Source organism: Mytilus galloprovincialis, chromosome 3 (genome assembly GCF_965363235.1).
Source record: "Mytilus galloprovincialis chromosome 3, xbMytGall1.hap1.1, whole genome shotgun sequence".
In the NCBI taxonomy this organism is placed as follows: Eukaryota; Metazoa; Mollusca; class Bivalvia; order Mytilida; family Mytilidae; genus Mytilus; species Mytilus galloprovincialis.
Window position 1 is genome coordinate 69,422,476 of NC_134840.1, and position 26,199 is coordinate 69,448,674.

The 26,199-nt window shown below is 31.1% G+C and overlaps 1 protein-coding gene and 1 long non-coding RNA gene across 17 annotated transcripts in view; both read right to left on the reverse strand.

Moving 5' to 3' along the window:
- Positions 1-2,949: 2,949 nt before the first annotated feature.
- LOC143068768 (uncharacterized) overlaps positions 2,950-26,199 on the reverse strand; it is a 65,308-nt gene continuing 42,058 nt past the window's right edge. For 9 of the 16 annotated variants that reach the window (XM_076243059.1, XM_076243058.1, XM_076243054.1 and 6 more), the window contains 8 exons: positions 25,236-25,484; positions 18,172-18,249; positions 15,512-15,697; positions 13,889-13,987; positions 13,321-13,504; positions 12,569-12,714; positions 10,643-10,669; positions 2,950-4,257 (listed from right to left, as the gene is read on the reverse strand). In XM_076243059.1, the coding sequence (XP_076099174.1) occupies positions 4,048-4,257; positions 10,643-10,669; positions 12,569-12,714; positions 13,321-13,504; positions 13,889-13,987; positions 15,512-15,697; positions 18,172-18,249; positions 25,236-25,484 (1,179 nt within the window). In that variant the 3' untranslated portion in view covers positions 2,950-4,047. Of the gene's footprint in view, positions 4,258-7,852; positions 7,887-8,967; positions 9,190-10,642; positions 10,670-12,568; positions 12,715-13,320; positions 13,505-13,888; positions 13,988-15,511; positions 15,698-18,171; positions 18,250-25,235; positions 25,485-26,199 lie in introns of those variants that run through there. The other 7 variants (XM_076243066.1, XM_076243053.1, XM_076243065.1 and 4 more) reach the window with 5 other exon arrangements.
- On the reverse strand, positions 19,015-23,557 carry LOC143068770 (uncharacterized). Its single transcript, XR_012976242.1, has 3 exons — positions 22,086-23,557; positions 20,382-20,421; positions 19,015-19,199 (listed from the first exon to the last, which is right to left on the reverse strand). It is a non-coding gene; the product is annotated as an uncharacterized LOC143068770 (long non-coding RNA).

The window sequence follows — 26,199 nt, forward strand, 5'->3', positions numbered from 1 at the left end:
CTCATAATTTTTGTATGAGGGTCTATTAACATATTTCACGATCAACAGAAATGCCTGAAAAAGTTCCCCAGTTGAATATTTTGTTTTTATGTGTGAAAAGAGATCTTATCTTTTGATGTGTGTATTTTACTATGTTGGGAAGCAATTTGAGGACAAAATTTGTCAATTGCATGCAGAGCAAAGGAATATATCATTTTTTGGACTAAGTTCCATCAATAATAATGGCCTGGTCTGAGTTAGAATGGTTTATCCCATTTATAATAGTGTAGTCCATTGTGAAAATAGGTATTTAACCTAGCTGGAAATGGAATATCCCTCAAAACAGTCAAGTCCATTTTGAAATATAGGTAAATATTAAATTGTCAAGTGAATACTAATATGTATTTTTCATCAATAACTGAAGGAACTAAACAGTTTTTGAAATGGATTAATTTATCATTGTAAACATAACAACTTTCAGTACTAACTTGATGCTCATGTAACCTTACCAGATTTATGTTAACTATCTTGAGTGATGTTTCAATTCAGTACTCATATAGCAGGTTGTCTCTTAATTCAGTTTAGTGTTCACTCAAAATTTAATATATTTACTGTTGAAGCAGAAGATGTAACTTATCAAAAGTAATAAGCCAAATATGTTTCATTCATTGATCAAATAATCAATAAGTAAAGGATTATTCCATAATTTAAGGGGGTGATTTGGGGTGTAAAAAAGCAGTCTGATTTGTTCAAGGCTTTGTAATAATGAAATATTGACAAACAGATTAATAAGAGACCACAACTTGGTCAAATATTGACCATGTGTTTTGGGAGATTGTGACTTAAAAACATCCATATTAGATAATGCTATGTTATAATAATGTATATGCATACTGCAATGATTATGAATGGTTTATCCCATCCATTGTGAAAAAAAGGTATTTAACCTAGTTGAAAATGGAATATCCCTCAAAACAGTCAAGTCTATTTTGAAATATAGGTAAATATAAGTGAATCCTATTATGTATTTTTCATCAATAACTAAAGGAAGTGAACAGTATTTAATATGGATTAGTTCATCATTGAAAACATAGGTGAACAACTTTCAGTCCTGCCTCAGTGCTCATATAACCCTTCCAGATTTATGTTCATTATCTTGAGTGATGTTTCAAACCAGTACTTATACAGCAGGTTGCCTTTTAAATTTAGATAAGTGTTCACTCAAGACTTTAATATGTGTACTACTCAAGTGAGTAGATGTCACTGATAACAGAGATATATAATACAATCGAATTATATGTCTCTGCTGATAATAAGTAATAAACTATATCGTTCACTGATCAAATAACCAATAAGTAAAGGATTATTCCATAATGTAAGGGGGTGAGATGGGGTGTAAAAAAGAAGTCTGTGATTTGTTTAAGGCTTAGTAACAATGAAATACAATGTATTGACAAAAAAATTAATAAGAGACCCTTGGTCAAATATGGACCATGTGTTTTGAGAGATTGGGACTTAAAGGCATCCATATTAAATAATGACCAGCTAGTGTAGCAGTCTGGTCCATTTTTAAAAGGCAAATTCTGGATTAAAATATCTGGATTAAAATAATGTATTCTTGATAAGTTTAGTCCACTTTTCAGAACAGTCCATTTTCAAAACAGGTAACAATGACTGGGAATTGAATATCCCCTTTATGGTTTAGTCCAAACTTTAAAGCTTAACTGCTTTGTATTTTAAAAGGCAGAATACCTTAATACGTCATACCTTGTATGCAAATGCCTTATATTAAGAATTTTCTTACGGACATACCTTCATTATCCCAGACTCCATTTTCATGGTTCAGAGATTGCTTTTGTCATATGAATTTATTTTCTTATTAAGAGTAATATGATAACTTCATTAGCTATACAAGTTCCTTGCCTGGTTTACATGTCTGTCAGACAAGGTTCATCCCACCTCAATCTCATTTCATGGATCAGTGATCATGGGTAAGTTTGCGTGGTCAAGTCCTTATCTCAGATACTATAAGCAGTAGATTAACTATATTTGGTATATGAAATAATTGCAATGTGTACATGATGTTGTGCCTTTGTTTTTCTTTACATTAGCTAGAGGTATAGGGGAGGGTTGAGATATCAAAAAACATGTTTAACCCCGCCGCATTATTGCACCTGTCCCAAGTCTTTGTTAGTCTTGTATGATTTTAAATTTTAGTTTCTTGTGTATATTTTGGAGTTAAGTATGACGTTCATTATCACTAAACTAGTATACATTTTTGTTTTGGAGCCAGCTGAAGTATGTCTCCGAGTTCGGGAAATTTTTCGATCCATTGGTGGCCTTGTTTGCTCTTTGGTTGGATTGTTGTCTCTTTGACACATTCCCCATTTCCATTCTCAATTTTATGTCTTGCTGTTAGGTTTCATCTAATCTTGACCTCATTGTTCATTTGGCTATGTTGATTGTCATTTAGTCTTCACCTCATTTCTATTTCATTTTCTTGTTCCAGATTTCATTGAGGGCTAAATATTGGGCTAACCAGTTAATATAAACAAATGGTTAAGAATGAAACTAAGTGTTTGATTGTCAATGTCTGTGGGTCTTGGTTGACCCGAGTGGTGTTAAATGATTTCATCTACAGCTAACAAAAGCCTATGAACAACGAAGTTGTTAGTTTGAACCCCACTCTTGGCAGATGCATTCAACTCCTATCTTAATTGATAAGAAATGCCAGTTTTCTTGTTAAAGGTCAATGGTTCTATCTAGATACTCCACCTTCCCTCACCAGTAAAAATAGTCACCAGGATAAAGCCAAAATTCATGAAACACAAACAATCAATCTCTCTTGGTACTAAAGTTTGCATCAATCATAAAAACTGGTCGCCATGATACAGCAGAGAGTGCTTTTAAAGGTGAAACACAAACTATCAATCAATCAAGTTATCATATAAAACCAAAAAAATAACTTTTTTTTAACTTTTTAATATGAAGCCAACAGATATTTAAAATTTGAAATAAGAATTAACATATCTTCAGTTATACAAACATAAAGCTTTGAGCAATAACATACAAATAATTAGCAGTTATACAAAACACAATTGTATATATAAAAAAAATATCACAGTCGATTCATATCACAAATGGTACAGGTCATAAAACTAATTCAACATATCGTACCATAACATAAAAATTTTAATAATCTGCCTTGATCTCATTAGAGGATTTCAAACATTAAATCAAATGCAGAAGTATTGTACCTAGATATAGAAAATAGGATAACCTTTCAATAAACTTTAAAGCAAGTTCTTGAATTAAAGCCTAATAAACTTTGAACTGTTCCAATCTTTGGAAAAAAGTTATCAGTAGTTGTAAAAAAAGCCTGAGATATATATTTCAATAACAACTTCATTAATATGTAGCTATAAATAAGAGAATTCTGAGGAAATAAATATCAATTCAAACAATTTCAATCATTTTTTACAATAATACTGTTTAAGTACTGAAGATATCTAATGACCATCTATTTTTTCCAGCATATTTAATCACGATTTTCACCTTACTATATTAAACATCATTATATGAAAAATGTGAATTACAATATGTTTCCTGTTTCATGATGCTATATCTATTGAACTATTGTAGATCTCTACTAACCATTAATTTTCTCTGGCATTTGTAATCACGATTTAAACATCTCTTTACAGAAAATGTGAATTAAAAATGTTTCATCTTTCATGATGCTATATGCATTGAACACCAAGTCTACTGATCACACTTTTTTGTATAACAGGGTTATCAAATACAGTTTTGCACAAATTTACTTGTTTGTTTATCAAATTGACAAAAATAAAACAGACAAAAACAGAAAAGTGTTAATTTGAGGAAAAATCATGATTGCCTTTTGACATTTTGAAAAATTAGAGCTCTTAAAAAAACTTTTCTCATTCATATCTGCAATTAAGTACTTCTTTACTAAATGAGGCCTTAAAACCATACATGTATAAAGTTTAAAGGGCACTTTTTCACAAATTATCACAGTTCTCCAATAATTAAATATAACAATATAAACTACAATCCAGAAGCTGCTATACTCTCTCCCGCTGTTGTAGGCTGAATTCCAGGTAATTGTAAACGTGTGTTAGTTTTCTGCTTTTTACTACGAGTTGATTCTCTGGTCCCAACAATACTTGGGCGACGCATAGAAACGGCAGTGGTTACATCAGAATGTTCTCCTGTTGGACTTCCCATAATGCTTCCTGCTTCACTATTAGACAGTTCCTGTAAAATTATAAATAATTTGTTTAATAAACAAATATTTTGATTAATATATGCCATAATTTATTTAAAATAACTGTTCGACAAAAAGTGCATGGGCAGACCCTATGCGTGTCTATTTTCAATTGCATACATTTTTCAATTATTCAATCTACAAAAACTACTATCCTGAAAGATAAATGAATCCATGGTAATACATGTACAATGATTTCATTAGTTACAATGCTTGGTAATAAGATACTGAAAATACATGAGGCACAAAAATATTCATAAGCATGTCTTGCAATCGATATAAGAAATATCATGAAATATTTTTTTATGCTGTTTTAACAGATTTTCCTAATTGAGCTTGATTCTAATCAAGTAAACCTGTGTATGCATATGGTTCTGAACTATTAAAACATAAAAATCAAAATATTGTGATGCATTTGCTAAATTAATATTTCATATTGCACATTTTATAAAATAGCAATCACTGACTGAAATGTATGTTTCTAACCATACATGATACGGTACTTAAAATTAGTTCTTCTTGAAAGCAACCTTAATGTCACAGGCATGCAAGATGAGCTCTGTATTTAGATAAGCTTTTAAATAACATCTATTATAAAGTCTTTTCTACTTCAGATACAACACTCATTTTTTTACTATAGTATGCAACACATGTCAGTCAATCTACAAAACCTAAAGTGCTATGTTAATCATCCAGATTCTAGATGGCTCCTAAAGGATTCACACAGACATTGATACTACTATGGCCTACAATGGATATAAACGGAGCTTACTCAATACAGCTGTAGAAGCCTGATGAGTCCACCCCCCAAAAAAATGCAATTACCTAGCAGCTATCAATTTCAGGTCACCTGTGTTCAGTGAACAACAAATAAACAACAACAAAATGACAAAGTAAAATAACTGTTTAAAATGTGCTACCTAAAACATTCTGAGTCAACAGTACTTGAAAACCCTCAGAAAGTGTGGGGTCTTGTGCTACAGTAATTTCAATGTGATTTAAAAAAAAAAAAAAAAAAAAAAAAAAGGGTTTCTGAAATCCTTGACCTTTATAACAAAACCAACAAACTGCTACCTTTTCCAAACAAATAATCTGTGTGTGCTTTCATAACCTTGACCTCTGCTAAAAGCCTTTTCACACTAGTACCTTCTCTAAACAACTTTTCTGTATTATTGATAACTTTTTTAAAATCATGTTTAAAACTGACAACAGGTGCCCGTCTTAAATTTTCTTGAGTAGAACCTCTCATACTCAGTTGTGACAAACTCCTAGTCCTTATCCTGCTCGCCTGGGACATAGGCTTTTTAAGGTCAGGTAGGCTGCCTCTTTGTGATCTTGCCTAATAAATCAAAGTTACTGATCAGATAATGCTATCATCAAGGTTTGAATATCTCTACCAAAGATATTTTCCTAAAGTTGTTTTTACAGTTAGCTAGTTTACTATCCACACTAATCTGTGTCCACACTGATATGTGTCCACATTGATCTGTATCCACACTTGTTTTTCTAATCAAAATGTTATAGATTGTTTCTAAGGAGAATAAGCAGGGAATATAAGACTGATGTAATGAATGGCCATGTAAATTATATATGATAAATACCATTGGTGAAATTTGTTTTACAAAAAAATTCTTATATTTTAACAATACAATCTGTTGTTTCATATCCTAAAAAACTGTTGGCCATTTCATTGTTCATAGCCCCTAAAAGAAAAGAATGGGACATTTTAAACCAATCCAATTTTAAATTTTACCCAAAATGCATTAGATTCTGAACGTGAGTTAACCTTTCATGTATATTAATTTTTCTTTCTGTAATTTACTAAAAACTTAGAGGAACAATTGAGGAATGACATAACATTATAGAGACATATTCTTTTGGGTACTGACACCAATTGGTCATGATGCCATTTATGATGACGTGGAGACTCCAAGTTACAAGGACCAAAGTAGAGTTTCCTAAGTGGTTATTGCATTCAAGAATTGATGCCACTTCTTATCTTTCTTACTGTTTAATATTTGTAAAAAGTTATGACTGAATATAATGAACACTTTCATGCAAATTTCTTCACAAAAATCCAGTTGTTATAGAAGACATTCATTAACAGACATGCATCATGCATTATGAGACTTCCTTGTAAAAAAGTCATATCCAAATTAGAATTTCTGCTTATAAAACTGGATTAGATGGGTTTCCTGTATGCTAGTTACTATCATAGTCCACACGTTGAAACCTACCCTCACCTATACTGCTCATAATACTGTTTTGTTTCTGTCAAAAAGAAAGCTTATCCAGTTAGGAAAGTCTAAGAAATCTTGATTTGATTTTTCTCAAGATGAATTTACAGGATAACAGCTTGTAACATACTGGTATAAGGATCGTAGTTCATTGCTGAACACTTTCTTACAACATTCAAGATGAAGAGCAGCAATAATAGTGCAGTCATTATTTCTTATTTCCATCAGTTGATATGTTTGATATTTATTTATTTTTTATTATAGATACTGGACTTAATATGTTTGGGACTATCATTTTAAACTATTTCATCAGCATCCCCTCTTCCACTCTTATGTATTTAGTTATTTAACATTAAAGACAGAAACAGATAAAACTAGGAAAAAGTCCCTGACGAGATACCACCACAAAATATAAACACATTTTTAAAGGATGTATATTTTTTTAAACAAAGCTTAAAAGATGAAAGTTTTGTTGTATGTGCACACTTAAAGAACTGAGAACTGATCTTTTATCAAAAAGCCACACAAAACATGAATATTCATGCAGTTGAACAATATTTGAAAGTCATGAATATTCATGCAGAGAAAAGAGACATACATCGATAAAATGAAAGATGATGGTGCTTATAGATTGCAAGATTGATACACTAGTCAACAGTCTGTATATCTATCCATAAACTATGGGATATACTTACTTTAAACTTCTCCTAGATAAAATAATTATAAAGAGATATTTATTTTGCACGAATATTATAGATAAAGATTGCTCTACTTTGGAAAAAAAATATAAAAATGCATAATATCTGGCAATTGATCAAATCTTTTCCGAATTTTGTGATATTTGAAATCTGTCACCCAAGAAATATTCATTTCCACTGCATCACATTTTAGCATAGTCAGGATGAAATGACCATTTGCAAGAGATTATGCATATACTGAGAGTTTTTATGATGTAAATCTAGAAACTGAAGGCGATTGATCAGTATCCCAAAAGGACTACCTAATAATCATATTGACGAAAAAATTACCCAGCAAAACCTCCTGCTTAGTGTTAATACCATCAAAAACTAGGTGATATAGTCAATTATCATACAATCATAAATAAAATAAATTTTCTGAAAATCACACCATCTACGTGGACATTTCATGTGTATAGATGAAAATAGGAGGGCTACAAAAGAATGGTTATTTTTTTTTTTTACTATTACCAGTAAATAAATTTCTTTTAGTTTGCTACTTTGAAGAAATATGTACTATTGAAACTACAATGTAAAAAAATGTTAAAATAGTTGATAATCCAAAAGTAAAATATCTACTTTTAATTTGAATAAAAGATGTCACTGTTTACCTTTCCCTGTTTTAGGCAAATTAACAACTGGTTCCTATATAGAAACATACACATATTAAAGTAATACCCTTTGTGTTGGTTACTTTGTCAGAATAATTTTTTCAGAATATGAAATAGAATACTGGCGGTCTTTCATATAAAATATCTTATATGAGAGAATGTTCAGTAGTTGTCGTTTGTTTATGTGGTTCATAAGTGTTTCTCGTCTTTTTATATACTGTTGGTTTTCTCTTTTAAATGGTTTTACACTAGTAATTTTTTGGGGCTCTTTATAGCTTGCTGCTAGGTGTGAGCCAAGGCTCCATTTTAAAGACAGTACTTTGACCTATAATGGTTTACTTTTACAAATTGTGACTTGGATGAAGAGTTGTCTCATTGATACTCATACCACATCTTCCTATATCTATGACTAAAACTGATCAGTTGATATGAACTGTTCACGTCTTGTGAGCAATTATTTTGTAAAATTTTCTTATAAAAATGCTTTCTGGTTTTTTTTCATGAAAAAAATATATAGTAAATTCAGAAATGTTTATGAAAATTATTATTGCAATTTTATGAAATGCATCACACAAATACATTGCTTTTCAAAATTTGAAATACCAGTACAAGTTTAGATTTTCTCAAAACCTATTCTGTTGCAATTTTCTCAATAATATATATGCATGGCAAAAATCTATGAATCAACAGTTAATACTTAAATGTAAATACATTAACATTACATAATAAATTATTATTAAAATTTTGTACATATCAACAAAAATCACAAAAACATGCAGTTGTAATGCAGCATGCACTGTCAATCTTCACAAACTCTGTAGTTCAATGTAAAACAATTAATGAAGGGCAAAACAGTTTACAGAACATTGAATTGACTAATAAACAAAAAACAAGCATTATACAAATTTATACAAAGATCATTTTAGCTTACTATTTGTAAAAGTGTTAACTGATATTAAATACTTTAATTCCTTTTTTAACCCTGGTTTATATATATCCTCTAAAAACATTCACTCTTATTTCCTAACTTTCTAAATTCCCCAAACTATAGCCATTTTCTTATTATTTCTTGTTTCAACAATGTCATTTACACCTTAGAAGTACTTTTGAAATGTAAAAAAATATTGACCCTAAAACTTGAAAATGCCCTTTGAAAGCGATAAAAGCATGCTAATTAATTATCAAATTTAAATATGCAAGATAACAACAGGAATATATGTAGTGTGCATCATTCCCAAATTTTTTTTTTTTTTTTCTTTGATAGCTTTTAAAACATGTGAAGATTTAAATCAGCACAACAAATAAATACAACAGACCATTAGACTTACCCCATCATCCTGTTTTATAGAAAACATAATCAAACTTTTACTTCTTTTCACAATTTTTTTCTTTATGAATAATATAAATTATTGTGAAGGAAATAAAACCTTTCCCAGAATTAGTTATTATCTACCTAGTTATTTAAATTTTGCAAAGTGACCTTTCCCATTGAAAATTATGGTAGCTTTTTTCAATGTGGAGTTCATTCAATGGACACTAAAATTTCCTTTGAAAATTCGAATAAGACAGGTAAACATCAACTTGGAAAAAGGTTGCAATAATACCAGTGTGCATTCAACCACCAAATAATCAGATTTTAAATGAAACCATTATTCAAGAGATGCTATGATTTTTTCAAGAACTGAAACAATGCACCATATCCTCAATCAACTTACAGGAATTTTACATCTTTTATTTTTTACATCAGGAAAGTTTTAAAGTTTCAAAATACAAAGGACTGTAGGTAATGCCTATCATTGTAAACATTATCTTTAGACATTTTATGGTTACTGTTTTTGATTTTTAAACATAAGACAAAAATTTCAACCAATTTAATGGATTTATATCTAATAAATGAAATACTTTCATGCATGTTGAATAAATACAGGATCAAACGCATGCTGCATATAACTATGCTGTTTCTGTAAACCTAAAGCATGTCTTCAATTATGGAACACAGTTATACCATTAAATCCTTGATTTGTTTAAATTCTGAAGATATCTTTTGTCATAGACATGTATTCTCATTGACATATAACCAAAATCTTCTTTTTCATAGATACATATATAAATATTGAACAGTTTTATTTAACTTAACCATAGCCAGTTAAGGGTAATAGAATACTCTATTCAGATTGTAGACACCACTTTTAAACTAAAAAGCATTTTCTGAAAAAGAATAAGTTTAGCAAGAAAGACTTTTATCCATTTTGTATATGAAGCTAACAAGATAGATTCATTCATTGAAGAGGTTAGTGATAATAGTTCTATATATATACTTTTTGAAGCTTTATAGTATTTAGCTGAATGGACAGTTTTATCACACTCTATTTATGATTATACCTTTTGGCATGCACTAAGGCACTCACCTAAGCTTCACAACTGAATAGGAGTATAGCATGATTACCATGCAAAATGGATGAAGAAAAATGGAAAGAAAACTTTGTACTCAGTTGGTTGAACTTTTTTGTTTTAATAAATTAAATCAATAATTCAATTACATTTCCCAAAATTGAAAAAAAAATGTAAAAAGTAAAATAAATCAATTTAATTTATTGAAATTTATAGTAGAAAAACAATTAAAAAGTTTAAAAAAAAAAAATAACCATGAAAAATTAATAAATGACTAAATCTGAAATTAAGTCAGATCATTTTAAAATTATGAAATTTCAAAGATAAATTCATTTAACCGTATTTTAGTAATTAGTTACTACATGTATATCTACGTTACAAGCAGATTCTAAGACCTACCATTGATCCCATAAACACTGATTCTTTCTGTAATATTATGTATAGTGTGTTTCATATAAATATCATATCTGAACAAATACTAGCATGAAATGTGATGACTAATTCTTATGAAGATAATACAGAATAGACTATACATCAGTAGGAAAGGGAAAATGGTAACTCAGGAAAACAAAGCTGAGTTCACATACATATTTTACCTATGACTTGACAACTACTCTGGATAACTACTGATGTATTCAGAATGATAAAGTTCATAAGCAGACAAAATAAAGAAAGTGATGTAGAAAAGATGAAATCATAATGTCGCTGACTAAATCCTGGATATCATATTCTGGCAAATACATCTAGCCAACTACTACAGGGGCGGATTTAGAGGGGAATGTAGAGGGCGTGCACCGTTAAATATTCAACAAAAAGATGTAAAATAAATGTGATATATTTTGTTACGAAACAAACAACATCAATTTTTTTTAGTGTTCCTGTGATTGGAAATCAAACTTAATTTGCACGCCCTCTCTATTAACGTAAATTCCTGGATCCGCACCTGTTCTTTTCTTTCCATGCTTACAGAAAAAGCCTGTTTTACCTATTCACTTTTAATGCTTTCACTGTATACACTGTTCCCATCTGTATGACTTGAAGTCATACTTGGAACAGTGCCACTTTGTTTAGAGAAAACACTTCCTAGACTCTGAATACTTCCAAAACGGCTATTTTTTCTCGACATATTTTCAGAATCAGATTGACTAGATCCAGGCTATAAAATAAGGGCGCAAGATATGGTACATTTGTAAAAAAACACAAATACTATAGGACACACAATTATCCTATACATGTACTATATTGTATAATAGGCTTAAAATCTTTCAAAAATAATAAGAAATGTAAATAAAGTATATTACTTTGAATATATAACATAAAACAAGATACAATATCTTATATCATATCGTGAAGTATATTAATTTGATATACTGAAAGCAACCCCATGATACAATATAGTATACAGGGACATCAAAATCTAACAGTAATTGCATATACTATAGGAAAAATCATGACCTAACATGATAGAGTTTTACCTATTTGATATTTTAATTAGTATTGCTGACCCTGAAAACATGAATTCTAATTTATATAAACTTTTCAGATAGCATTCAAATGTGATTCTCAACTTTGTCATAAAAAAGAGGGATAAGGGAGACAATTTGGTTCCCACAGTTTTATAAGGGAGATAATAATTCAATCCTTTTAAAATTATGTATTTTCAATAATATGTGAATTAAAAAATATCTGAATATTTTAATGCAAAAATGTAACATCTGATGTAATAGTGACATCATGAATATTTCTTTACCGTCGTACATGACCAGAAATCGTCATTTAACTATATTTTTTGTTAAATCAAGGATTTGTATAGTTAGACTAACTATACAAATCCTTGGTTAAATAGCGTATGAAGAACTGTCTTAGCCCAAAAAGATATTCTTCTTACATCACACAGACTTCTTGTGATTAAATATCTTTAATGGAATTAATGCTGCTCATACTTGTATATCAATGAGAAGCTCTACTGAGGATTATTATAAGGAAATTTTTTTAAGATTTACTTTAAACAAATAAAAAATTTGAAGACAAAATTTAAACATATTATTACAGATTTCTCACCAATAGTGTCTTGTGTGAATTCTAAAAGATGATTTTGAAAGATTTATGCTGCTTTTTGGGCTTTTTTAATTCAAAGGTTGACCTCAAATACATTCTCCATTACATACTTTTAACCAGATTTAAGAGAATATGGAAGTGAAAATATGTGTGATGTTCCAAACTTCTAGATTGACAAATAAATTCAAAATTATAATGAAAAAAAAAATATCAAATAAATATGATTTTAAAATGTGCATGTTAAGATTTTTATGTAAAAATATTTACCCTCCATTTGACTCCATCTGCTAGAGAAAAACTGTATGCCTGTATAGCGCCCTCTGGTATAGCAGGAAGTGGGAATACCTGTGATGGCAGCTGGAAACCGTCTATTTTTTCTAATCTGGATTTCAGTAATTTTTGATATTTTGTAACTGAAAAAAAAAATTAAACATGTTCAATTGTTTTATCATTGAGTCTTATTTGAACTAATCATGATAGTTGAAAAGGATGGGGATATATGGGAAATAGAATAACAGTATCATTTTTACAATTAACAGAAAAAATTTTGAACTTGTAAACAATGCCTTTTGACCTTCTTTCGTGGAACATCGTATAAAGCGATTTTTCAAAAATTAAAACACAAGAACATACACTGGCTAGCTTTATGTATAATACTACCTGTAATCAAAGCTCACATTTTTATTCTATTTAAAAATTAAAAGCAGGACTGCTGTTAACATGATGCAAATGGTATTCTTGACCAATCTGATGTAAAAAGATAGATGTATGAAGATGTGGTATGAGTGCCAATGAGACAACTCTCCATCAAAGTCACAATTAATAACAGTAAACCATATACATTTTCACTGAACTAGTAGTTTGGTTTAAGGACCAGCTGAAGACCACCTTCAGTTGCAAGATTTTCTTGTTGTGTTGAAGACCCCTTAGTGGCTTTGGGCTGTTTTCTGCTCTTTGGTCAGGTTGATGACTCTTTGACATATTCCCCATTTCTTTTCTCAATTTTATACAAGACTTACTTGGACGTTTATTAGGATCTTCCGGAGGTGTAAAGGTCTTTTTAAATCCTGCCCAGTAACCCAGTAGATCTGGATAAACCTGTACCATAGCTTCATCAAATATACTTGGTACAACCTCTTTACCAGCCAGGTATTTCTGTGCTGCCTTCAGTGTTTTCTCACAACAAGCTGAGGATATATCAATCTGTAAGAAAAACATGAAATTAGTTAAAAAAAAAAGAACTTGATAAAAGTCATTAATGAATTTTGGTTGATCATTTATATCCAATATTGTTAAAGGTGCAAGTTTTAGGGTTTTTTTTTTCCTTTTGTAAGACAAGTTTCAGCTGATGTATGATTGTCTATAATGGTGGATTTTTCTCAAAATTGGATGTAAATTTTAATCACAAGACATACAATCTTTGCATTAACTTCATATACTTTTTTTCTTAAATTGTATCAGTTTTCAAATGGTTGCTAAACAGAAGGCAGGTTGAAATAAGTAAACTAAGTCAGGCTTCCATAACTTTTATTGCAGGCAAGACTTAAAATGGAGTAGATACCAATATGTCTGTTGTTCTTTTATTACCTGCAAAGTAGGTGTGATAGCTGACTCTAGAAAACAATCTAATATAGACTGAACCTTTCTTCTTAACAATTCTTCATCAGCATATGGTTGGCTGCATTCCTGAAATAGAGACAAGAAAATGTCATTAAATTTAATCCTGAAATAAATGTCAGAGATCAGTTGTGTCTTTTAAAAAGGGACTTCTCTTTATACAGATATCTCTTACTTATAATTTGAATTAAAAGGAACATGGAGACTGAATCTAGCAATGTTGACATATAGTCAATGGTATTTTACTTTAAAATGTATGATGTAATAATGCAAAGGGGTCATTTGTTTGTGCACACATAAAATTCAACCCCACATTATTTTTTGTGTCAGTATGGAGTCAAGCTATCTAGACCATGTTATTAATGGTTATATATGTCTTTTGTACATTTTTTTGGGGGTGGAGTTCCATTGGCAGGTCTGTGAAGGGCCAAAGGACAAGGTACAATAAGGCCCGTTTTTGGCCCCCCTGTTTTCTCATTTTTCAAATTCAGTTTTTGAAAGCTACTTATTATGTTAAAATATTCCTAGATGCTTGAAGTTTCTTTGAATTTTAGCAACTGGGTAAGGTGAGGGGGTAAACTGTCTGTTATTATTCAAGTAATGTAAATATTATTCACTTTTTAGGCGTTTTGTACAACAAAGGAGTAGGTCCAGTAAGGCCCCTTTTTGGCCCCAAAATATAGTAGTTTTAAAAAATTGTTAAAATGTATACTTTTACTTATTTATTGGTTAGTAGAATGGTTCTGCTACATAAATATGGACTGTTTTTGACAATACAATGCACATATATTTGGTACTAGCACCATTAAGTCATGCTAAATTACTGAAATTGTCACAATTCCAGCATTTTAGTTAAAATTTAGACGGTTTCCAGGTAAAACGAAAGTGGCCGCATTCGTGTTCATCCAAAATATTGAAATGGAAGTTGTATTTGGTGATAATACATAACATATATAAAGATTGAGGATGAACACGGATGCGGCCACTTTCGTTTTTGACAAAAACCATCTGAAAAGTGACATTTTTTCGCGTATTTTGTAGATTTTTCATTTTTGAGCTTGAATCGGGTCGTTCTTAATGACTAAATAATTTAAAATCTTGCACATAAATTAATTGAATCATATGAAATAGACACTTAAGTGTTTAAAAAATGGTCAAAATCTTTCGTCAGATGAAACTGAAATTTGAGGCCAAATTCGGTCCTTACCGGACCTACTCCTTTTTAGTTTTTAAGTGCCTGCGCCAACGTGACTCAGGATTTGTTTTATTCCAATGTCATAAGCTCTATTTTTGCTGTCTAAATTGCTGTAATTTTCTCCGTGTCACCTAGGCGCACCCTATTAAATTTTAAGAAACAATGACCAAATATCATAATTTTTCCTTCTTTTTGTGTTTTTGGTGCCCTTTTACCACCCTCAACTCACACATTTTCTGAAATTAAAGGTTTTGAAATTCATTCAAACAAACTTCAAACTTAAGGTAATATCTTAACATGATAAGTAGCTTTCCAAAACAGAATTTGAAAAAAATGGGAAAATAGGAGGGCCAAAAACAGGCCTTATTGTACCTTGTCCTTTGTGTATGAAATTTTACCTTGAACTTCAGACTTTCAATGTAGAAGAAAAAATCTTTGTCTTTATCTTTTCCGTCGTCTTCACCATGTTTTAGGAGATATTTATAGAAATACAACATCTGTAGTGTCATGTTTCCAGCAGCAGCCTGTTTCAATCCTTTGTTGAACTCGTCTTTATCCTCTTTCGTGGGATGACCCCTACCAGTCTATAAAATAAGTAATAATATGCAGTTAGTACATGAATAAATCATCTTTTCCCTTTATAAAAAAATTTCTGATAACCCCATCCACTGAAAATGATATATACCGGTACATACGTGTAAATTTCAAAATAAATAAATAAAAATCCAATTATTGGAAAGACCATTCATCTATTCAACAATTTTTAGGGCAGCACTTATTTCTATTTTTAATTTAACAAAGCTTCTTAAAATAATATTCTTCCCATGTATAGACTGTGTCCAGGAAATATTTTGCCTGGTGTATCAACTTTGCCCAAAAGCTGCCATATTTGTAATTTGTTGCTTTACTAATTTCAATTGGTTTCAGATTTCGTAGGTCCTGCAAACATTTAAATCAAAATGACATCTTTTATTTATGTCTACAACTCTATTTGTATATAAAAAAAAATCCCTGATATGTAGGTTTTAGATTGACTTTTTACTGAAACAAAAATGCATAGCTTGTTTTTTTTTTCAAACAAATTTCACAAGCTTTAGTACTTGATAAAGAATTTTTGTTACAGTAGATAAATGGTCTTTGTCATAAACTGTATAAGATTAAATAAGTCCCATTTCCCTTAAAATGTGGTCATTAAGCCAGCAGCATGTGCATTGAGAGCTAGTATTATAACATGCAGGGGTGGATATTTTGAACTGAATTCACCATTACAAACAAAAATTACAGTGACACAATTCATTATTTTTTTGGTTATTCTGTAAATTCTTACACAATCTTTTTTCAAAGCACTATACTTTAAGTCTTGATAGGACATTTTATAAAAAGAAAATAAAAAATAAAAAATCATCACAACTGAATACATGTATATAAATAGCTGACATTAATTTTTATGACAGTTATACAATCTTGTTCTATGTTAGATTGAAATCCACCTGCTACCAATTTACATTTATTAATTTAATTACTAATACAAACACAATTCTAAGTTAAACTGATTCATGAAGTTTTCAAAGATTTTGCAAATAATTATTCTAAATTGCCTAAACCCTTACTTTAAATCTAAGAAAAAAAAAGATACATGTTATCCCTCCTTAAATTCTTGAAAATAATAATCTTATTGATCACTTTTTTTTATTTCCATTTACAACTTTTGTCTGAAATACTTATTCAACAATAGAAATGGACTATGAATTTTCTATTTAAGTGTCTCACAGTATTGAAAACGACTTAAACAGATCTAATATTTCTGAATATATGGCAGGACTGTCAAATCTCCAAGGCAGAAAATAAGACGCTACCTTCCCACAATAAATATATTCTTATTCAGGAAATAAAATCCATGTGAAGAATCTAACCTTCAAATTCTGAGAAACCAAATTGGGATTAAAAGACGAAAGATTTCAGCATCCAATCAGTATTTGTAACTGTACCTTCTAAAACAATTATCATGTCCCTTATTAAAAATAAATAAATTCTGTACGTAATACTGTCAAAATATTCAGATTTTAACCTCTTCACAAAAAATTTCAATAACAACTACAAGGAAAAACAAAGTTACATTTAAAAGGCAAGGTTCAAATGTTTGGGATTATTACTGATCAAATTTTTTTTTTAAAAAGCTTGACATGGGTCATGTCTACAAACAGAACATTTTTCTTTTCAACATGATACATGGACATCCCTGTACAAATGCTAATTTTGATTCCAGCAATGATATTCCATTGAAAATCATCTTTTTATTATTTGAGTACATTAGTAAGCTCTGGTATCTACATTTTTTATATAAACTAATTGTGTGAGGTCTGCATGTGCGTGGGGTAACTCACCTACAATGGATAATTCAAACATCTACAGGACTTTTAGTATAAAATACCAACAGACAAAGCATTGAAAGTACTACAGCAATTACATAATAACTTCACATGCATTAACCTTGAAAGACCCTTTAAATTTTTATCATCTAAAACACATCCATTACACTTTTTTAAAATATGAAAGTAGACCGACATATATGTACATAACTGTAAGTTTCTGGCTGCCAATGGCCCATCTGTACTTCCAATCTTAATGTTTTCCTACATTTTCTTCAAAATTATGAAAAATTATAAATGACCATATTCTATAGAATACTTTTTCCACCTACATTATCATAGATATCAATAACTGCAAGAAAACAGGTTGTAACCTATCCTCCAATACCAGTATTGGCTTATCTAAATAGTCTCTATTAAAATTCTCAATCATGGAACTAATTCCTTGACTTTGTAAAAGTGCATTCAATCTGCTCCAGTCATGATTTTTATCTCTCTGAAAACTAGATATTTGTTAGTGTAAAACAATTACAGTAAACATCACATTTTTAAGTTCACTACAATGCTATCTGGGATTTATTAAAAACACATAACATGCAATAAAAAGCAAGCTAAGCTATTGTCATTTTGTACTCTGAATGATGGCCATGCAAAGCAAAACATATTCAGACCACTCCATGCTGAGCTACCTTCGACTTCCGTGCAACCCTGCGAACAGTCATCTGAGATTCCACCTTTTGTGGACGTCGTGGAACGGGAGACTCATCCTGTGAATCAAGCTTATGCAAATTAGATTTACATCATGTGACATAGCTTATGCAAATTAGATTTACATCATATAACATTGCATCAAAATTAAATTCTTGTATGTAAAAGCTGCTCTGTAAAATAATTTCGGCAACTATGCAAATTTCACTGGCAAAGCAAAAAGCCATATGGAGGAAAAGGAAAAATATTATATATTTTACTATTTGAAAAAGAAATATAAAATATAAGCATCTTTAATTGTATTATTGCTTTTTATATAAGTTTCAGAAATTTTTAATTAAATGTTCTATACTAAAATGGACCATCATCCAAACATCCATAGGATGTGATGGATGATGGACATTCTGTAAGGAAGCCGAAGGCTTCGCGGGTTAAAGATGAATATCTTATTCTACAGGCTAGTAACGACCTTGTTTTACAGTTGAGTGATTTTAAATCATAATCACCTGTACAAATCCACTCATGCGTGCATATATAAACCCGTGCACACCTGTATTCTGTCTCATTTTAAAGTATCCCGAAAAAGGATGTGAGCGAAAAAACTCATTTAATTGTATATAAAATGGGTGGGCCATAAATCAAGGGCGGGTCTTTAACCCGCGAAGCCTTCGGCTTCCTTACAGAATGTCCATCATCCATCACATCCTATGGATGTTTGGATGATGGTCCATTCTATTACAGAAGCCTACAGCTTCTTGGTTAAAGATGAATCTTTAAAGCAAAGAGATCAATTAAATGAGATAAAAATGGCCACAAATATAAGATTTGAAACATCCACATTTAATGCTGTCATAAAATATTACAATTATCATAATCACATAATCATGACACAAAGTCCATAAAGTTCATTTATATATCCAACACAACATCATGAACACAATCCTGGAAAAATCAACGGCTCTGGTCAATCCACGTACAAAGTTATCGGTTTCTGTAAAGAATGGAACTCCTGTAAAATATTATTTAGGTTGTCATTAAACAGACAAAACAGCATTCGTAAATTTCTTTTTACCTGTCTTTACACCTCTTTTAGCTTCAACCTCTCTTAGATAAAATTTCTTAAATGTTTTTGCAGATTTCCAATTTGCTGTTTTCATAATTATATCTAGAGTGATACCAGCACTAAAAGCTGCAGATGTAGAGGCGCCTCTGAAAGAATGCGCCTGAAATTTTGTAACATCAATACCAGATGAAGTCAAGACAATTTTTAACCATCGAGCTAAAGTTGAGGTTGATATTTTACGCCATGTTCTAAAAGACACCAAGAGATAATCATCTTTACGCAATTTTTTGGTAGCCTTCAAATAATATTTCAATGTGTATACTGGGCAAAGTTCTTTTTTCTTGTATGTATCCAGAGTTATGTTCTGGTTAATCCTACCAATTCTGTCTGTTTTTTGTAAACAGTTCATAGTAAAAACAACAGTTTTACTAGATGTTTCCATGTAATTCAAATTCAAATTTGTCAAAGTTTGAGCTCTTTGAGCAGTAGTTAAAGCTAATAAAGTTGCAATTTTTAAAGTTAACATCTTGAGACTTAAACTTTCCAGTGGAAATAAAGTTTCTAAATAACGAACAACTTTACCAACATCCCATGTGATGGAATATTTAGGCAAAGGTGGTCTTGCATTAAAAATTCCTTTCATAAATCTGGAAATGAGATTACTATTGATTACTGTATTACAGCCAATTGATGCCAGAGTCTGGCCAATAGAACATTTGTTCATATTAATGCAACTATAAGATTTGCCATCATCATAGAGTCTAGCGAGAAAATTCAATACTTGTACTTCATTTGGTGAAGTGGTATTGATTTTTTGTGTATTACACCAAAGATACCATTTCCGCCAACTATATTCATATTGTCGCGAGGTAGAGACTCTCCATGACTGAGTGATGATGTTTCTAGCTGATTTTGAAATTCCCTTCTTTTGGAGGGAATGCCTGATACTACACAAGCGACTAGGAATAACTTTCTCATGTTTAGCGGGTGCTTTTGATTGTTGTGTACAAGTCTTAAAAGATCTTGACAAAAAGGGAGAATAACAGGATAATCGACCAAACAATTCAATAATCTTGGAAACCAAGGTTGGGATGGCCATGTTGGAACTATCATTAAAACCATTCTCACCTGTTCCTCTTCTACCTTGTTCAAAATTCTTGCTATGATACTGAAAGGAGGAAAAACATATGGTAAATAATTTTTCCAAGAAAAAGAAAAAGCATCAGAAGCCATAGCATCTGGATCTGGAAACCATGAGACATATTTACTTAACTGTTTATTAAGTCTAGAAGCAAATAAATCAATATTTGGTTGAAAGAAATGCCCACAAATATTTCTAAATATATTTTCTTTCAACTTCCATTCAGAAGAGTCACTAAAATTTCTTGACAATTGATCAGGAGTAATATTATCTTTCCCTGCAATATGGACTGCTGTTATAAAATTGTTTTTATCAGCAGCCCAGAACCATATTTCTCTTACTACTTCCAATAGTGCTACAACACTACCTCCCATGTTATTTATATATTGAACTGCTGTAGAGCTATCAGATTTAATGCAAATATGAGAATTTGAAATGTTTTTTCCTAATGAAAAAAATGCATATTTTATAGCTAAAAGTTCTAATATATTAATGTGTGAAATGCTTTCAGATTTCATCCATCTTCCTTGAGTCTTATTTTTACCATAAACCGCTCCCCATCCAATTTTAGAAGCGTCAGTTTCAATATACTCAGTAGGAGTACCAAAGCTTATACTTTTCCCTTCATTCCTATCTACATTTTTAATCCACCATAAAATTTCATTTCTTGAATTCTCGGAGAGACTCATGATACCATCATAATTGTCATTGTTTTTGCTCAAAGCTAAAGTTTTCTCAATATCTAAATATCTATGAAAAATTGGTGCTAATAAAACTGCACATGAAGCTGAAGTAAATAAACCTATTAAAGAACTTACTTCCCTGATAACAGGATTGTATAAACTATAGATTTTGTTTGCACTTTTCAAAATCTTTTGTATTTTTTCTTCTGTCAGAAACACTTTAAATTGCACAGAATCAATCAAATATCCTAGAAAAATTATTCTCTGTGTTGGAATGAATACTGATTTTTCTTTATTTACTAAGAACCCTAGAGAGTGTAACAGATTTCTCAACATGACAGTATTTTCATAACAAATGTTCTCATAGGGACTATGTAATAATGAATCATCTATGTAGAAAAAAGACCCTACTCCTTGGTTCCTTATATGAGAAAAAACTACTTTCATAAGTTTTGTAAAAATTCTAGGTGCACTTGCTAACCCAAAACAAAGACAAGTAAATTCATAAATCTGATCTTTCCAAACAAATTTCAAATATTTTCTACATTTTTTGTTCATTGAAATTGAAAAATATGCATCGCATAAATCTATTGATGTAAAATAATCATTCTTGCTAATATTCAACAGAACAGACTGTAAATTTTCCTGTTTGAAATGAAAATATTTCACATATTGATTCAGACCTTTCAAATTTATTACAGGCCTATATTTCCCATTCTTCTTCTGAACAAGAAAAATATTTGATATAAATTCATCTTTCTCATGATTCGAAATTTGTATTGCACTTTTTGACAATAAAATTTGAATTTCATTATCAATTAGTTCTATTTCAGTTTTGTCAAAATTCATAATTTTTGGCATAAAAAATTGAACCGGTTTATTTTCAAATTCAATTTCATAACCGTTTTGAACTAGACTAAGAATCCAAGGATCGTATGATATTTTTTCCCAATTATGTAAACCAAAACGAATAGACCCAGCTATAAAAGTGGGAGATAGATTTTTTACCTCTAATATCTCCTGCCTCTTTGGTTTCTGTAACCAGCTCTCCCTCTGTAGCGGGAGTTTCTCATGCCTCTTTGGCCATAATTGTTGTTTTGGTATCTTCCTCTGCCCCTGTTTATACCTGGGGGGCAACCATAGCTGCAACCCCCTTGTCTCCAGTTTTTTGAAGTAGCTGTATTTACAACTCCCTTCATCTTCTGGGCATCATTAATATCTTTAACTTTCTTGGACACATCATCTCCGAACAAATATTCGGTAACGTCTAAATGTCTTGTACACAGTTGATGGTACTTCTGATCCATATTGTTTTTCAGTGTCATGCGTCTAACATATGATATTTCAAAAAATGCTGCACAAAGCATTGACAGGGCATTATTAATGTTGACCCTCATTTTAGCCACCATTTTTACTGCATCTGGTTTGGTCAGTGCTTCTGCAGTACGTATTACTGGTACAATGCCAAAACCCAAGATCCTTTGTATGGTTTGAAAGGACAGATCATCACTTCTGGCTTGGCGATTCAATAGATGCCAAATCTCAGGATTAACTTTAGGAGGTGCCAAAGACTTGCTATTTGAAGGAACTTTATAATCCTTAGCTATTTCTGTAATAACAGACTTACGATTTGTCACAGCGTTTACAAGAGCAGCGATACTCTTATGTGTTTCGTCACCAAACTTGTCATCATCTTCAAAAATTTTTGGTATAGCATAAGCGAACTCTTCCTCGCTGTTTACCTCTGATTCAAACTCATCATCTGCATTGTTTCCAAAAATGTCATATTGACTAAAGTCAACTTCACCTTCACCTTCGTCTTCTTCCGGTGCAACCGGGTGTTCCGGTGCACTCGCTAATTCATATCTGTCGGCATTACTATTTTGCCTGTCTAACAAGAGTTCTAGTTTAGAATAAATTCTTCTGAATTCATCTTCTCTTTCTTTATCTTTATCTGAAGGTGTTACATTGTTTCCCCGTTTTACGGGAGCTTTTCCCTTCTTGTTCTTGCCGGGTCCCTTACCCGGGCCTCTTTCATTGTTTTGTTTACTTGCGGTAGTTTTCTTTAATTTCTTAACAGTTTCTGGGGGGACCACGACCGACTTTAATTGTCTCTTTTTGGGTGGTGGTGAAAAGTGTACTGACTCATCAGCCACTGCAGAAAACCCAGAGAAACTAGCTTCGTCACCCGAAGCTAGAATGGACATTATGTCCGCCGCCACTTGGCTTGATTGGGAAAGACCCGAGTCGGAGTCTTCCGTACTAGACATTATAAAGTATAGACACGAGTCGTGTCTGCTGATTCAGCAATTTTATTTTTACTTTACTTTACTCGTTCTAGCCTTAGAATAAAATGAGACAGAATACAGGTGTGCACGGGTTTATATATGCACGCATGAGTGGATTTGTACAGGTGATTATGATTTAAAATCACTCAACTGTAAAACAAGGTCGTTACTAGCCTGTAGAATAAGATATTCATCTTTAACCAAGAAGCTGTAGGCTTCTGTAATAGAATGAAGATTTGAAAAGTTATTTATTAGTTAAAAAGACTCCAAAAAAATAAAATTAAAAAAAGCTAAATTAGTACAATCATATAACAAATAAATTAAAACCAATCGAACAATAAAAGACAACACAAAAGACATAAACAAACCATACAGTTTCAAGTTAACGCATTTCAATCAATTTTGTATTACATAAAGCAGTACTTTATTCCCTTTACTCCATGACCTAAGAATCCCATTTTGCTCATCTTTTGTAGAAAAACTTGTGAGCTAAAGAAGTATATTTTTTAAACCATACATTCCATGATAAAAAAAAATAGTACAAATTTAAACCACCTTTCTGAATCCTTTTTTTTAAATCTAAAAATTAGTCACTAACAAAAAAGTAAGAAGATACAAAGTGGGCAAACCAAAAACCACAAGTCAAAGAAAGGCACAACCGACAACACTGGAATCCAAAAGGAAAAATAAATCAGTGCTTTAATATGACTGCATAATTAAGTAGACCATTTTATGATGGCATGAGGAATTGTCCTAATAAGGAAATACACAAAAAAAGAATGTGTGTCCATACAACAGCCTGTCCAGCTCACATACATCTTTTCATGTTCAGTAAACCATGGAATCTGGGTCAAAACCCTAACTTGGAATATACTTTTAAAAGTTCAAATCATAATAATCAAATGTGAACTAACTTTTAACTTCATGTGAATGCGACCAAACCCTTAAATCTAAAACCTAAATTTAAATTGATAATATTGAGAAATGTGGAATGAGTCAAAGAGACAACAGCCTGACCAAAGAGCAGAAGACAGCCTAAGGCCACATGAATGATGCATTTTGGTGGATGCAAATGAATGGACTGATTTCAAAATCCTCAATTCAGAGCAAGAAATAATTTCTAATGTTTTCTTTTAGTTAGCATTAGTTCTACGTAAATCTGTCTTGTAAATGACACTCACTTTGTGTTATACATATAATATATTAAGAAACGTCAAAATAAACAATTTTAAACTATTATTATATTCAGCTCTCATTAATCAACAGTACAAAAATACCAAGCCCTGAGGTATGTCCAAACGTTTGATTCACATCATTTTCATCCCAAAAAATAATTATACATTGATTTTTACATCTGTTACAGGTTTTATGGGAAAACTGGATCTAGCACCCTGCTTGCTTAAACAAAGAAGTTCATTGTGCCTGCTCGACATTTTCAAGTAACTCTGCATTCTTATGTTCATTATTCAACAATACCTACAGAAATGTCTTATTTTTATCATTTATCCCATTTTTTGAAGCCCCACTCTCTTTGCTCAGTGTTCTGACATAGATTTTATGCCCAATACTAGCACTAGAAACAGAACATCATTGTCCAAAACCATATATACTCTAAGGGAATAGTAATGACTTCAATTAAGCACATTATGATACTGTTACTTAAAAAGTTTGGAACACCACTGAAATCACACCCAACATCTGTTAAATATTAGACATTTATAGACAGCGAAGAAGAGCCTAGCTCAGCTCATTCTGCAAATCAACGAAGTTACTGTTGAGATACCATATAACTCTTCAAGTTAGGAGCACCACTTAGAGCATGACAGATGTATGTTACAATGTTAAGATATCCCATGCCACTCCATGTTACCTCGCCCCATATATCGTCTTCTGATTCCTCAGTTTTTACTTGTGCTTCCTTAGCAAATCTAACTTTACGACCACCCATTTTTTGTAATTCGCCATGAGTATACATATCAACAGTCATACATGGTTTATCCTGAGGCACTCTCATTCTTTGCACAAATTTCCAGTCTTTAGGGGCCTTCCCATCAGGAGGCTTGTCTGAGGGTACCTCAGGAGATTTATCTTTATCTGCACTTTCCTCATTTTCCTCTGTCTGTTATTAAAACACAGATCGAGATATTTCTAACGTGTTGATTATTTGACAGTTTCATATAAGGTTCAGTTTAAATTATTTAGTCTGTAAATATTTTTTATTTCAAATTCAAAATTTTTACTAAGTGATAAAATATACATGTATTAGAGAAAAGTTGCATGTAAAAAAAAAATCCTTTCTTATTTTTTTTCTCAAACTTTCTTTCTATAGTTGACATAACTTATTCAATTTAAAATTTAATTCATATTAATCCAAAAATAGACCTTGAATTTAAGATAAGATATAAATAATAACAGTACAATACAAAACAATAAAAATAAAAAATGATTCACAGAAATGAAAAAATTATAGATTATCGGTGATCATCTCAACGGGATTGATTTTCTCGCTTGAGCCGGGACAGCGAAAGCGAGAAAGGTAATCGAGTTGAGATGAACAATGATAATCTTTTTATCGCTATTTTACCTATGAAGACGTTGTCAATTTCGTTAGCAACACCACGTGCTGGCTTAGTTTCTAACGATACGAAAATTATCACAAAATAGCGATAAAAAAAAATATTCTCAATAACTTTTTTTGCTTTGTTTATAAATACATATAACCTGAAAAAAAGACAAGTACTCTACAATTTATGTAAATATAAACACAATACCCAATTGCACTTTCCTAAAAGTTATTTCAAAACAGAAATTTTGATATTAAAAACATACTTTTC